This window comes from Acomys minous, assembly GCF_964271855.1.
Source record: "Acomys minous genome assembly, chromosome: 1".
NCBI lineage: Eukaryota > Metazoa > Chordata > Mammalia > Rodentia > Muridae > Acomys > Acomys minous.
This window is the reverse complement of record NC_140483.1, coordinates 61,568,689-61,583,489: the sequence shown is the minus strand read 5'-3', so window position 1 is coordinate 61,583,489 and position 14,801 is coordinate 61,568,689. Positions and strand designations below refer to the sequence as shown.

At 44.0% G+C, this 14,801-nt stretch overlaps 2 protein-coding genes across 4 annotated transcripts in view; one reads left to right on the top strand and one right to left on the bottom strand.

The window, feature by feature from the left end:
- Positions 1-387, bottom strand: part of MAP3K19 (mitogen-activated protein kinase kinase kinase 19) — a 38,808-nt gene extending 38,421 nt beyond the window's left edge. For both annotated transcript variants that reach the window (XM_084796089.1, XM_084796090.1), the window contains exon 1: positions 119-387. In XM_084796089.1, the coding sequence (XP_084652215.1) occupies positions 119-165 (47 nt within the window). In that variant the 5' untranslated portion in view covers positions 166-387. The remainder of the gene's footprint in view (positions 1-118) is intronic.
- Positions 388-9,527: 9,140 nt separating this feature from the next.
- RAB3GAP1 (RAB3 GTPase activating protein catalytic subunit 1) overlaps positions 9,528-14,801 on the top strand; it is a 64,602-nt gene continuing 59,328 nt past the window's right edge. For both annotated transcript variants that reach the window (XM_084783823.1, XM_084783822.1), the window contains exons 1-2: positions 9,528-9,601; positions 9,697-9,752. In XM_084783823.1, coding sequence (XP_084639949.1) covers positions 9,584-9,601; positions 9,697-9,752 — 74 coding nt within the window. In that variant the 5' untranslated portion in view covers positions 9,528-9,583. The remainder of the gene's footprint in view (positions 9,602-9,696; positions 9,753-14,801) is intronic.

The window sequence follows — 14,801 nt, the reverse complement described above, 5'->3', positions numbered from 1 at the left end:
TAGGGCCCAGTTTCTTCCATCAGTTTACCCCGCGTTCCTCCCCTGGGACTTTCTTCCGGAGGAAAACAAAAAGTTGCAACGTTCGGCATTATCTAAAACAGGGCGAAAAATGGCTTACCTAGAGTGTGTTTCGATGAGGGGGCTGGGGCACAGTTGAAGGAGCATCAGCCGAGCAGCAGCGCAAACCTTCCTACTTCTTCGCGGCTCTGATTTCCGGCCCAGCTATCAACCCTCACTTCAACTAGGTCTCCGTTTAAAAGCAGCACAGATTTAGAACCCTTTGTTTGATTCTGTCCCAGTGTTGCACAGTCCGAACACTTTGTTTGAAAAAAAAAAAAAGGAATTTAAAACTGGTTCTGGGTGCACAAACCTTTTGGCTCAGTGCAAGGAGACTTGCTTAGTTTACACAGGCTGTCACCCAGGCAACCAGCCGCTGTGTGTTTAGCTTGGAGAATTAAAAGCAGTACAGTCTCAGGGAGGAAGGAAAACAAGTGGACATGGGCATGCTTCTAGGCTGCGGTTGGGGTGGTTAAAAAAAGTTGGGGGCCCCTGTGCACATCCGTAGCTGACCCACTGCCACTGTCACTTTAGTCAGTGAGACGGTCTCCTTCAGAAGAGTCACGCCTCTGCAGTCCCTGCTATGTGCTGAAAAATCCCTTTTCAAATCCAAGTTAGGCCAGAGGGATAGTCTAACCATGCAGGTTGGGGTGAAGCCATTCTAAGAAGACACAGGTACCCTGGCCTTAGGCTGTCAGACTGTTGAAGCAATGGACCCTCAAGAGACTGGAAGTCCCATGCTGGGAAAAGGAAAGGCTGGAGCCTGGGGCCAGCCAGAGGAGGAACTTGTCTCCCAGGAAGTGATTTCACACAACTTGTCAGACCGCTTTGCAGGAGAGACTGGGCAGACTAAGGTGGCTCAGTCCTGGGCAGGATGGCATCTTGGCCACGTCTGCTTAGTTATGCACACTTCCTGCCCTTTATTTCAACCTAGGCTCTCTGTCAGGATCTCAGTGATGGCTCTGGGTGGGTTCATGAGAACCTTTATTACTCTTCCCAGCTTGGCAACATTGAATAAATCTCCTTTCTCTGCCCTTTCCTGTTACTTGTCTGTTTTAAGTGGCCTACTGAAGGTGAGTGGCCCAGCCTGACTTATTAGGGACTGCCAAGACAGGCTCTTTTTGTTTGTTTGAGGGTTTGTTTTTGTTTTTTGAGACAGGGTATCTCTGTTTTTTGTTATGTTTTGATGTATTTTTGTTTTGTTTTTGTTTTTTGTTTTTGTTTTGTTTTGTTTTGTTTGTTTTTGATTTGTCTTTTTGGTTTTTCGAGATAGGGTTTCTCTGTATAGTCATGGCTGCCCATGGCTCACTTTGTAGACCAGGCTGGCCTCCGAACTCACAGTGATCCACCTGCCTCTGCCTCCTGAGTGCTGGGATAAAAGGCGTGTTGGCAAGATTTAGGCTCTTAACCTGATGACATTGGTAATAAGAATCTAGTCCAATAGACTGCCCCTGGACTGGTGGTATTCGTTGACCCACATTTCAGAAATCCTTTCATTAGAACATATTTCTTGTTCTGCTTCCTCTTTTCCTTCCTCCAAAGTTGGTCCTCTTCATTTTTTGAGACAGGGTCTATCTTTGCAGCTAAGGCTCTCCTAGAACTCACTCTGTCCTGAAACTCACAAAGACCCACCTGCTTTTGCTCCTGGGGGCTACGTTTCTTGTCTAGAAAGGTCTGTAGTATTCTAGCACAAAGACTTCAGCAAATTGAGGGCATTTTTATCTGACTCATAGACTACAGCTAACCTAGCATTGAGGGAGACCATGGGCTGGAGAGATGGCTCAGCGGTTTAGAGCACTGACTGCTCTTCCGAAGGACCTGGGTTCAATTCCCAGCACCCACATGGCAGCTCACAACTGTCTATAACTCCTTTTCCAGAGGATCTGACAACTTCACACAGACATACATGCAGTGAAAACACCAAGGTACACACCCTTATCTACTGAAGGGTGTGTGGGGTCTCTCTGTTTCAGGGTTTCTCTGTTACACAGAGCCCTGGCTGTTCTGGACTCACTTTGTAAATCAGGCTGGCCTTGAACTCCCAGAGATCTGGCTGCTTTTGCCTCCCAAGTGCTGGGATTAAAGGTGTGCGCCACCATGCCAGGCTTGAGGTCTCTTCTTTAAAGAGGTGATATTATATATTTTCTTTTAAAAAAAGACTTATTTATTTATTATATAAACAGTGCTTTGCCTGCATGTACACCTGCAGAATAAGGCAAATAGATCTCATTATAGATGGTTGTGAGCCACCATGTGGTTGCTGAGAATTGAACTCAGGACCTTTGGAAGAACAGACAGTGCTCTTAACCTCTGAGCCATCTCTCCAGCCCATATTTTCTTTTCTTTTTTCTTTTTTTTGGTTTTTCGAGACAGGGTCTTTCTGTGTTAGCCTTGGCTGTCCTGGACTCGCTTTGTAGACCAGGCTGGCTTTGAACTCACAGCGATCCGCCTGCCTCTGCCTCCCGAGTGCTGGGATTAAAGGCGTGCGCCACCACGCCCGGCTTTCCAGCCCATATTTTCAATGAAATGAGATAGAACTGTCCGATCAAGAAACTCTCCAGATGCATTTGAGAACGTGAAGCTCAGGGAGGGAGAGATGGCTCAGCAGGTAAGAACGCTCGTTACTCTTACAGAGGACCCAGGTTCGGTTCCCAGCTCCCTGGATGCGTGGTTCATTTGACCCCATCTTCTGGCTTCATCGGGCACCTGTTCACAGGTGGCACGCACTATGTGACTTTGTGTGGATGTAGAAGGGTAAAGTGTCAGTTCAACCACTGCAGAGCTATCAGACAAACAAGACAGATAATATATAAAGCCATAATAGCCATGGGGTTAGATAGTTACAAACACTACGAAGAAAATGCCAACAATGGAGACCAGTCGTTGTGAGTTGGGGGGATATCATTAGACTCTGTACTCATGGAAGATCTCCCCAAGAGGTGACTATTTTTTTCCTGGGGGGAGAGAGGTATACTAGCTGTTTTACTTTTGAAATGTATTTATTTATTATGGTTGCACGTGTAAATATGTCTGTGTGAGCATGTGAGCACCCGTGTGCATCAGCAAGCATACGGAGGGCAGAGGCTGGCTTTGGAGAGTTGAGTCTCTCTTTCCATGGTGGAATCCAGGGATCGGGCGCAGGTTCTCAGCTTTGCATGGCGGATGGTGAGCCACATCACCGGTCCCTAAGAGATGTCCTCTTGGTGGGTTGCATGGTAGGACAAGGCACACAACAGAGGTCAAGACTTCCCTCTGGTGGCCAGATATTGGAAGAAGGAACCTCAAGTAAGAGAGTGCCCCTACCAGACTGGCCTGTGGGCAAAGCTGTGGTGCTTTTTCTTGATTGATACTTGATGTGAGAGGACCAGCTCAGCATGGGCGGTGTCATCCTTGAGCTTGGTGGTCTTCAGTGCTATAAGAAAGGATGCTGAGCTAGCCAAGAGGAGCAAACCAGTAAGCAGCGTCCTCCATGGCCTCCGCATCAGCTCCTGCCTCCGGGTTCCTGCCCTGACTTTCCTCAGTGATGGAGTGTGACGCTCTAATTGGGAGAGGAAATAAACTCTTTCTTCCTTAAGTAGCTATTGGTCATGGTGTTTTATCACAGCAATAGAAATCCTAACTAAGATAACCAATGAGAAGCCAGGTGTGGTAGCACATGCCTGTAATCCCAGCACTCAGTGAGAAAGAGACAGGTGGGTCGCTGTGGGTTTGAGGCCAGCCTGGGCTCAAAGTGAGTTCAGGACAGCCAAGGCTACACAGAGAAACCCTGTCTCAAAAAACAAACAAAAAGACACCCAATGAACTTCTCCAATATATTCTCCTAATACATTCTATTCTTATGTCATTTTGTATTTCTGTTATGATAATATAGCCATCTTTATTTTAGAATTCTGCTTCCCTTTCCTTCCCTCCCTCCTTCCTTTCTTCCCCTTTTCCTTCCTTCTTTCTTCCTTTCTTCCTCTCAGGCTCCGGGGCACTGGGATTACAAGTGCATGCCATCATGTTTGTGTTCATTTTGTAGGTTTTGGGGAACTGAACTCCAGGCCTCATGTTTGCAGGGCAAGACCTTTACTGATTGAGCCATCTCCCCAGCCTGAGTCTGTTGCTTCAGAAAATTATTTACTCATGTATTTTATGTATATGAGGGCTCTGTCTTCATGCACATCAGATCAATTACCGATGATTGCTGGGAATTGAATTTGGGACCTCTGAAAGATCAGTCAAGTGCTATTAACTGCTGAGCCATCTCTCTAGCGCTGGGTCTATTGCTTTTAAGAAACACGAAGTTCCCTGGGGCTTTGCTCTAATCCTCCTCTTTTCTACTTGGGAAGAAGATGAAAGAAAGCAAGATAAACAGGGCATCTCTGTGGATGGAGAGAGAAATCATTGAGGTCCAAGCGCTCCAGCAGCCTGGAGAATTGTAAAAGAGAAGAACATAGTAGCTGATTGATTTATTTATTTATTTATTTATTTATTTATTTATTTATTTATTTAATCTCATTTTATTTTAAACAGGATTCTATGTGACCCAGGCTGGCTTATATAGTGAAGGATGAGTTTATAATTTCTGTCTTAGCCGGGCCGTGGTGGCGCACACCTTTAATCCCAGCACTCGGGAGGCAGAGGTAGGCAGATTGCTGTGAGTTCGAGGCCAGCCTGGTCTATAAAGCGAGTCCAGGACAGCCAAGGCTACACAGAGAAACCCTGTCTCGGGAAAGAAAAAAGAAAAAAGAAAAAAAAAAGGAAAGAAATTGAGCAAGCATCACATTTCTAAATCACATTATTATTTCTTGTCTCTTGTCCTAAGACTGAGAACATAGTGGGAGGGGATTATTCTTTGTTGAAACCCTCCATAGGATCATCTATATGATCCTGACAGTAGACACTTGAACGAGTGAGAAAACAAACTTTTTTTTTTTTTTTTTTGGCAGTTTTGACTTTTTAGAGACTCTCTCTCTCTGAAGATTCTCATTCTGAAGATTCTTGTTCTCCTAGTGTCTTCCTCTTCCAGTTGCAGCATCTTTTGTAGGGTATGAGATGGCATCTGGAGAGTTCCTATTTTATCCTGCACAGGGCTATCAAGACAGATAGATGCAAAGAGTAGCGTCCCATATGAACGATGTTTTCTGTTTCTCTATGACCTAATTAAACTGCTATGCCCCCATGGTCCCCTGAGGTCCCAGCTGAGGGTGATTTTTTCCAAAGCTTCTAATCTCTTAAATTGCTTGTGCGTCAAAATAGCTTCCCCACGGTCATTATTGGTAACACCTTGAAATAACTGAATTATATGAGTGAGGAAACAAGTTTGAAAGGAAAAGCGGTTGCCTCAGGATGCACACGGAAACAGCCCTTCATCCTGGAGAAGCAGAATCTTTTCTGCTTTTTAAGCCAGTGGGGGCGGCGGGAGGGGAATATCTAATAAAAGTGTGTCTCCCGTGGGCTTCCACACCATTAGCATCCTGGCTTCACACTTAGGCTGTAACAAATAACTTATTTTAAAAATGTCTCCAGGGAGATGACAAGAAGCCAAAAATATCTTGGAAGAAATCTTACCTTAGCATCCTCATTTGGCAGCTCCACATCTTGTCTAAGATTTAATTTCAGGAAGCGAAGTCTTTGAAATGGCTTTAGATTCTGATCTTAGTTACTGAACTATCTTCAGTACTCATCAAAGAGAAAAAAAGAGTAATGCCTCGTATTGTAAGCAATGTCTCCTAGTTCCATGGAGCGTTCATTATGAAAACTACTACTCTAATTGGTTACCTACTGAGGCTGGATATTGGGTTGTTTTTATGTGGACTCATTCTTTAATACAGTAATTGGTATTACAGGTCCTTTTTTCCTAATAGAAACAAGTTTAAGGAAGTTAAATACTTTACAGGAAGTTATATAGTTAGCAGATGTCTAAAATCAGATCTGTCTGATCTTAAGACCCATGAACTTACTTCACTTTAAGGATCTTAAAATAGGAAAAAGAGATTCTTTTCAGGGGCAGGAGAGATGGCTCAGGGGTTAAGAGCACTAACTGCTCCCACAGAGGACCCAGGTTCGATCCTGGCAGCTCACAGCCTGGAGGACCTCATGCTGACTTCTGGCTTCTGGGCTCTGTGGGCAGAGCACACAGGCGATTCAGGCAAAGTACCAAGTCAGAAGAAAAGAAATTCTTTTCTGTATACAAATGTCCCTATGTCTCTAACCATCTCTTGCGTCCTTCTTTCTGTTCGTTTGTGGGACTCATTGGCTTGCCTAGACTGGCTGGCTTAAAAGTGCTGGAATTAAAGGCCTGCTCTTCACATCCAGTGAAGGTATGGAGTAAGCCCAGGGCTTCTGTGTGCCAGGCAAGCATGCTACCCACTGGGCTACAACCCTTTATTCCTTTTCTTTTTTTAAACTAGGAGAGGTTATTGTTACTTTGTTTCCACCATCAAAATGTATTTGGTCTTCTTCCTTCTTTTTTGTTTCTATGTACAGCTGAAAGAGAATGTTGGCTACTTTGTTAGCCTTACAGGGAACCCAAGGGGTTGGAGATGTAGCTCAGTTAGTACTATGTTTGCCAGACATGCACAAAGGGGTTTCACCTGTAGCGCCACACAAACCAGGCTCATCTACGGTATTTCATTATACATGACAGAATTCTTCACACTTTATTATCGATCGATTAATTGAGTGTGTGTGTGTGTGTGTGTGTGTGTGTGTGTGTGTGTGCTTTTGAAAGCACTGCCTACCACATATGTGGAGGTCATTTTTTAACTGCATTTAGTTAGTTAGTTAGTTAGTTAGTTAGTTAGTTGGTGGGGGGCAGGGCAAAGGCTGGCAGAATTGTGGAGGTCAGAGGACAATTTGCAGGAGTTGATTCTTCCCTTCTGCCATGTTGGTTCTTGAGACAGAACTTAGGTTTTCAGGGTTGGCAGCTAGTGCCATTAACTGCTGAGCCATCTAGCTGGTCTGAGAAAGAATTAGTTTTTCTTTTGAAGATTTATTATTTTTAAATGTTTTAAATAAGATTTGTTTTATAAATATATAGTGTTTTGCCTGCGTGTACACCTGCACACCAGAAGAGGGCACCAGATCTCTTTATAGGTGGTTGTGAGCCACCATGTGGTTTTTGGGAATTGAACTCAGGACCTTTGGAAGAACAGACAGTGCTCTTAACCTCTGAGCCATCTCTTTAGTCCTTAAGATTTATTATTTAAAGGCTGGGTATGGGGGCACATGCTTTTAATCCCAGTACTACAACAGAGGCAGAGGAAGGTGGATTTCGTGAGTTTGGGGCCAGCCTGGTCTACACGGTGAGTTCAAGAACAGCTGGAGCTACATAATAGACAGAGCCTATCTCAGAAAAAGATTTATTATTTAATTAAAAATTTTATATATATGAGTGTTTTGCCTGCATGTATATATGTGCACTGTGTGCATTTCTGTTTACAACAGAAGCCAGAAGAAGGTGCTAGATTCCCTAGAACTAGAGGTATGGAGAATTGTATGCAGTTGTGTGGGTGCTGGGACCTGAATCCAGCCCATCTGCAAGAGCAGTCAGCACTCCTAGCTGCTGAGACGCCTCTCCAATCCCCAACAGAATTATCATCATCATTATCATCATTAAGATTTATTTATTTATTATGTATACAGTGTTCTGCAAGCATGTACACCTGCACACCAGAAGAGGGCTTCAGATCACATTGTAGATGCTTATGAGTCACGAAGTCGTGGGAATTGAACTCAGAGCTTTTTGAAGAGCAGTCAGTGCTCTTCTCCTCTGAGCTATCTCTCCAGCCTCCTCCTCCTCCTCCTCTTTCTCCTCCTCCTCTTCCTATTTGGAGACAGGGTTTCTCCCTGGGACTCTAGCTGTAGACCAGACTGGCCTTTAACTCACAGAGATCTACCTGCCTTTGCCTCCCATGTGCTGGGATTAAAAACATGGGTGACCACCACCCAGCCCAAACAAATTTGTTTTGTTTTGTTTTTCTTTTCTTTTTTTTTTTAAGATTTACTTATTTATCATATATATACACAATGCTTTGCTTGCATGTACAGCAGAAGACAGCATCAGATCACATTATAGACGGCTGTGAGCCACCATGTGGTTGCTGGGAATTGAACTCAGGACCTCTGGAAGAGCAGACAGTGCTCTTAACCTCTGAGCCATCTCTCCAGCCCTTGTTTTGTTTTTCGAGACAGGGTTTCTCTGTGTAGCCCTAGGTGTCCTGGACTCCCTTTGTAGACCAGGCTGGCCTCGAATTCACAGTGATCTGCTTGCCTCTGCCTCCTGAGTGCTGGGATTAAAGGCTTGCGCCACCACACCCCGCCAAACAGAATTTTCTTTTCTTTTTTTTTTTAGGTTTTTCGAGACTGGATTTCTCTGTGTATCCTTGACTGTCCAAACAGAATTCTTAACTGCTAGTTAGTATTCCTGTTCTTCAGAGGTTTAAAAGTGAAACATTCATCAAACAGCATGATGCTCTTCTCAGAAAATACAAAACTTGTCTGATGAATTTTTTTTTTTAATAACTTCAGCTGAATAGGTTTTTTTGGGGGGGGGTTAGGAAAGGAGACGTGGGTTTATAGGACCTTGGTCAGTGTCTGCAAATTAGTAAAGTTTGAACAAGAGTCAAGGATGTAGCTCAGTTGGTAAAGCATTAACCCAGCAGCAGCACACAGGTGGCACTGGTTCTGAGGGAGATGCCCACCTCTCTCTTCCACCTAGCATGCACAGTCCTAGCTACCATCTTCACCATCCCATAATTGAAGCCTGGAGCTATCCGCCTGCATTCAGGATACTCAGAAGGAGGAGGCAAAAGGATCAGAAATTCCACTTCACCCTTCTTACTGCAGTGAGCTTGAGGCTGGCTCAGGAACCCTGTCTCAAAAACAACAAACCGGAAAACATCTGAACGGAAACTCAAAGTGCCTTAGGTTTTTAAATACAATTTCGACCGCACAGGCATGTGTCCCAGGATATCTAGGAATGTGACCCATTTGTAGATGACAATGGCACGTGACAATGTCAAAAGGTCCATCAGCTCTGCTTGATTTTTATTATTTTTTAAAGTCTTTTAAAAACATTTGTTAAAATTTAACTTAACGTGTATGAGTGTTTTGTCAGCATGTACGCCTGTGCACCACGTGCATGCCTGACGTCAATGGAAGCCAGAAGAGGGCATCCAATCCTTTTGTACTGGAGTCACAAATGGTTGTGAACTGCCATGTGGGTGCTGAAAACCAAACCTAGGGCCTCTGGAAGAGCAGCAGGTACCATTAACAGCACAGCCATTTCTCCAGACCTTACAGAATTAAAAAAAAATATTGATAAACCACGTTAAGGGAGAGTATATTTCACCCTAAGATTCTCCTGCTCCGAACAAAGATGTCTTGCCCACCTTCCACCTTCCATCAGGTCCTCTGTGGGCAGGACTGCCCCGAGGCTCCACCCACTCCGCACAGAGGTCCCGCCCACTGCCACGGACCGCCTCCAAGTTCCCTTCTTCCCGGCAGCCTTCGCGCGCGGCCTGACGCTCCGCTCCGCAAGATGGCGGCGGACAGTGAGGTGAGTTCCGCACCCTGGGTGCGTCTGTCACCGAGTTCTGCCGCTGACACCCGCGGCCGGGAGCTTACTGTCTGTGTCCTTCTCTCTCCCCGCAGCCCGAGTCCGAGGTGTTTGAGATTACAGACTTCACCACAGCCTCGGAGTGGGAAAGGTGAGTAGCGCGCTTGGTTGTCACTGGCCCAGGGGGTGGCATCACACAGGTGACGCTGGTTCAGAGGGAGACGCCCACGCTTCGTCTCTCTTCCCTGACCTGGCCTCCGCCCTTAAAAAAAAAAAAGTTGTGTTTACTTCCAGATCACTTCCCTGGCACCGAAAACCATTTCCGAAGTCGCTCCTGTGTCTTCTGCTTTTTTTTCGTTTTGCCTCAGTTGTCATAAGTAGTCAGGCAAGCAGCTTCTGTTTTCTTCCATGTTTATTGGAAGATGTTTTTCTTTAATATACCGATGGCTGTTCATCTGCCATCCCTCACCATCTTCATCCTGTCTTCCAGAATTATTAAAAAAAAAAAATCTCTATTCCTTTCCTTTCTGTTCACCTTCCCCGTTGCCACTCTACTTTATTTTTTTTACAAACCAGTATGTCTACATACGTCTTTGGAATGTTTTGATTCACGATCTTACATTTCAAACTTGGTTATTTGCCCAGGCTTTCTGAGCTTGTCAAATTCAGATAAACAACTGAGTTCCTATGAAATTATTTTATCGCCTGTTAGTTGAAAACATTTGTTGACTTGAAACGTAGATAGCTATTGAAGTTATTATATTGTTGCAAGTTTGTAGGCTTTCCGGATTTGTGCCTCTCATATCAATTGGTGGCATAGAAAAATATAAGAGATCCTTAGTAAAATAGTAGTTTGACCTGTGTGCCCATCCCCACACTTAATAGGGTCAGTAAGATTAACACCCTAGCAAGACTTTATGAGCAAGTGCTGTGTGTCCTGAGCTAGCCTAAGGATGGGGAAATCTCTACCTTAAAAAAAAAAAAAGCTCAAAATATAGTTAAATGTAAGCCAGTTGGTGCTAACTACAAAAACAAAACAAGATAGTTAAATAGGGATAGCATGGACTACAAAATTGTTGATGTTTTTGTAGGGGAAAGACAGGAAATACCCTGCTTTGAAAGTGGAAAGGGGGAGTGGCTGCTGGGTGAGGGGCACTTGCCTCTACTCCTGGCTGCTGGGAAGCCTGAGTTGGAAGGATCACTTGAGCTAAGACTAACCGAAGCAGTTTAATAGATCTTGCCTCAAGAAAGAAAGTGCAAAATGGTTAAGGGTTTGGTTAGACTTGAGAGGGGACTGACATTGCTAGACATGCGAGTGAGGCAGTATATGAGAGTGAGGTCAGCTTCCAAGGCCGCAGGGCGTAATCTAGACTGGGTGCACCAGACTGAAAATTCTGAAACTTGACTGTGCATCAGAATCTGCAGCTCTCTACTCTGATCATTTCTCATTAATGTAGATTTTAGGTCAGATCCCCAAATTTGATTTTCTGACATGGTCCCAGGTACTACAGATGCTAGCAGGTCAGAAGACCGTATTTAGAAAAAAACTGCTGCCTAAGCTGTAAGAGATTTTGACTGTATGGTACTAGAGTTGTTTGACTTTAGTTGTTACACTGTGGTAAAAGGAAGTAAACTACTGATCTTGATTCATAAAATGGAACTGTCATTAGCTGAATAGAATGAACTAGATCTAGGTAGGTAGGCTTGATGTAAGTCTCAGAGAAGACTCAACTATGAAACTTCAGTTTCTTGCCTAAAAGAACAAAGAGAAGTATCAAAGTCACACTGAGTGCAGCTGTGGGCATGTTGACTTGAAAGTTGATATTTTGAAGGTAGTTAGAGAAATACAATTTGGTCTTGGAGGGTGAGTGATAAGGAAACATCAGTGGCCAGTGTGGTTGGAATGGAAAAATGCTCATTTCCCCCTAGTTAAGTAACTCAAAGTTTCCTGAGGGGAGTTAAAGAAACGGCTCAGAGATTAAGAGTGTTGTATGCTCTGCCAGAGGACCCAGGTTCAATTCCAAGCACCCACGTGGCAGTTTACAACCATCTGTAAATCTAGTTTTAGAGGATTTGACATACTCTTCTGGCTTCCATGGGCACCAGGCACACATGTGCACAGACATATATATGCAGGCAAAACAAGCATGTGCATAAAAGTTAATTAATTAATTAATTTAATGGCGTGGGAGAGATGGCTCAGTGGTTGAGATCACTGGCTACTCTTTCAGAAAACTCAGGTTCAATTCCCAGCACCCACATGGCAGCTCACAACCGTCTGTGTAACTCTAGTTCTAGGGGATCTGACACCCCCACATACATGCAGGAGAAACACCAATGCACATAAAAATAAATAAATAGATAGATAAAGCAAGCCTTTCTGCGTGCTCCCCCTGCGTTGTGTGAAGGCAGAGGTTCAGGCTCAGGTACATTTAGGATTCAGGCTCACCCGTAATCTACCGACATGGCCAGGGAAGGCATTGCTGCTAGAGGTGTAGTGGATGCCAGTGCTGCTTGACGGCCCTCTGCCGCAGGCATGAGGATAAGAACTCCAATAAAATACTGAGAACAGCAAGAGGAAGGGAAAGATGGGCAGCACCAAGCAAGGAAATGGAGAGCTGGGCAAGCAAGGAGACGGAAAAGTGGGTAACAGCAAACAAGAAGATAGTGGGATAGAAAGACAGCAAGCTAGTGAGTGAGCAAGGAGCGGGCAATCAGTCAGACAGCAGGCAAGACAGATGAGAGCCAGAAGAAAACTCGTGACCTACAGCTTGTACCACACAGGCCCGAGTCTCCAAGTATTTCTTTTTCCTCCGTTCCTCAACCTCACCACACAACTAGTTCCTCTAGTTAGTTGTTCAACCAACAGTTGGTTTCCCTTAACCAGCTGTTCACCGCCTGCTCAATTCTCCCTACCATAGATCCTCCTCTCTTCTCTCCTCTTTACCGTAGCAGAGCTGGACTTGGGGAGCGGCAGCCCGCCTCCCCGGTAGCCTAGCATGTGGCATATACTAAGCTGTCAAAGCCGTGTGGGTTTTATCCGACTGTGATGCCAAGCTGGTGGAGCACCTTGTGCTGAGCACCAGATCAACCTGATTCAGGTTGTTAATAAGAGACTAGGGGGATGGGTGGGCCTCATAAAGTGGTTGGTGGCAGATATGTCATGGTTAAGGACAATGGCAAAGAATCTCAGGCCAAAGATGTCAAATGCAAGAAATTAATAAGTAAAAATTTTGGCTCAAAAACTTTCCTGAGGGGAATATTAAATCCTTTATTTGCTCTTGTGGAAATAATTGTTAGCAAAATTATAAGGACTGTTACAAGTACGAAATTAAGCTTTTGTCTTTTAAGTTTCACTGTGTGGAATAAAACCAGTATTTTTTTTCATTCATTCATTCATTCATTCATTTGTTCATTCATTCATTTATTTTGGTTTTTCAAGACAGGGTTTCTCTGTGTATCCCTGGCTGTCATGGACCTCACTCTATAGACCAGGCTGTTCTTGAACTCAGAGATCCTACTGCTTATGCCTCCCACATGCTGGGATTAAAGGCATGTGCCACCATGGCCCTGTGACTTTGAAGTTTCTTAAGCCTTGATTTTAGTGTTTGGATGAAAAGTTCTCAGTATTGGCTGAAACTGAGGACATGACTGATCCTAGGCATGGTTGAGGAGAAGGTTTATGATAAATATGAGGGAGAGAATATTGAGAGGCATCTGGAAGAATCCAGACTGAACTAGGGGAAAGGAAGAGAAGAGAAAGAGCAAAGAGAACACATGGGAGCTCAGAGACCAAGAGAACGCATGGCCAAGGTGGTGGGGTATGTAGGAAAAGAGAAGCCAGGGCAAGGGAAGCAAAGCTCAGGGGCTGGAGAGGTTTAGGGTAACAGGGCTGGTATGCCAGCGAGGATGACTCTGTAACAGGAGGGACTGAGGGAGCCTAAAGGTTAGCACAGCCTTGCTATGCTAATACATACCACAAGTATAGGTAAATGGAAAAGTCATTTTTCCTTTGTGCCATAGATTAGGAGAATGACTCCCTTTAGCGATTTTTGTTTTGTTTTTCAAGACAGGGTTTTTCTGTACAGCCCTGGCTGTGCTGAAACTCGTTCGGTAGACTAGGATGACCTTAAGCTCACAGAGATCCACCTGCCTCTGCCTCCCAAGTGCTGGGATTAAAGGCATGTGCCTCCACACCCGGTCCCATTAGCAATTTTTAAGTCCTGAGGGAATGCTGGCTTTTGTTTAAATGCTAGACTGACAAAAGGAAGTTCTTGAGACCTAACAAGTGTGTTATGTACCATACAGATAATTTATTGAGAGGACGAAGTAGAAACCTGAAACTACTAATTTTCAGTTGAAAAAGTATTTGCTTAATGTACGTGTGTAAGACATTAGGGATTTAGTAGCTAGTAAAAACAGATAAGGCCTAGCATGATCATTGTCCTGGGTTCTATCACTAGTTCTGTAGTAAAAAAAAGAAAAAATAAGAATCTCTCCCCGCCCCCATCTCATTTTGGTCTTTTGAGACAGGGTTTCTCTGTGTAGCCTTGGCTGTCCAGGAACTTGCTCTGCAGACCAGGCTGGCCTCAAACTCAGAGGTCCGCCAGCCTTAGCCTCACTGAATGCTGGGATTAAAGACATATACCACTACACATACAGGCTCCCCCACCCCCCGCTCCCTAAGATTCCTGCTCTTATTGAAAATATAGTCTAGCAGAAGAGACAGACATGAGTCAGATAATATGACTGAGTCTATAATTACAATTTGACCTAAAAGCTACAAAGGGAAATGAAAAGAAACCTATTATTCCAAAAGCATGTACAAAAGAGCCTAATATAGGAAAAGGAGCTAAGTGACTCATCAGCGAAGGTATGGAGAACTGTTAAAGAAAAAGTTACTACATTTTTCTAGTCAAATCTCAATACTTGTAAGACATAATTGTCTCCTAGTCAGTACTAGAATTCTTAAGTAAAGTGTTTTAAGATGGTTCTTTCACTCTGAAAATTGTGTTTTTAGTTATATTCATTATCGCAATAATATTTTGTTGTAAAATAACAAAATACCTTTAAACCTTTCACCTAAAATACCTATTAAATATTTGACAATTTCTTTCAATTGTGTATGTATTTTTTTTCTTTTTTAAGATCAAACTATATCAATGCTTGTTTGTACAGTCCCCCCCCCCCCCCATTTAAC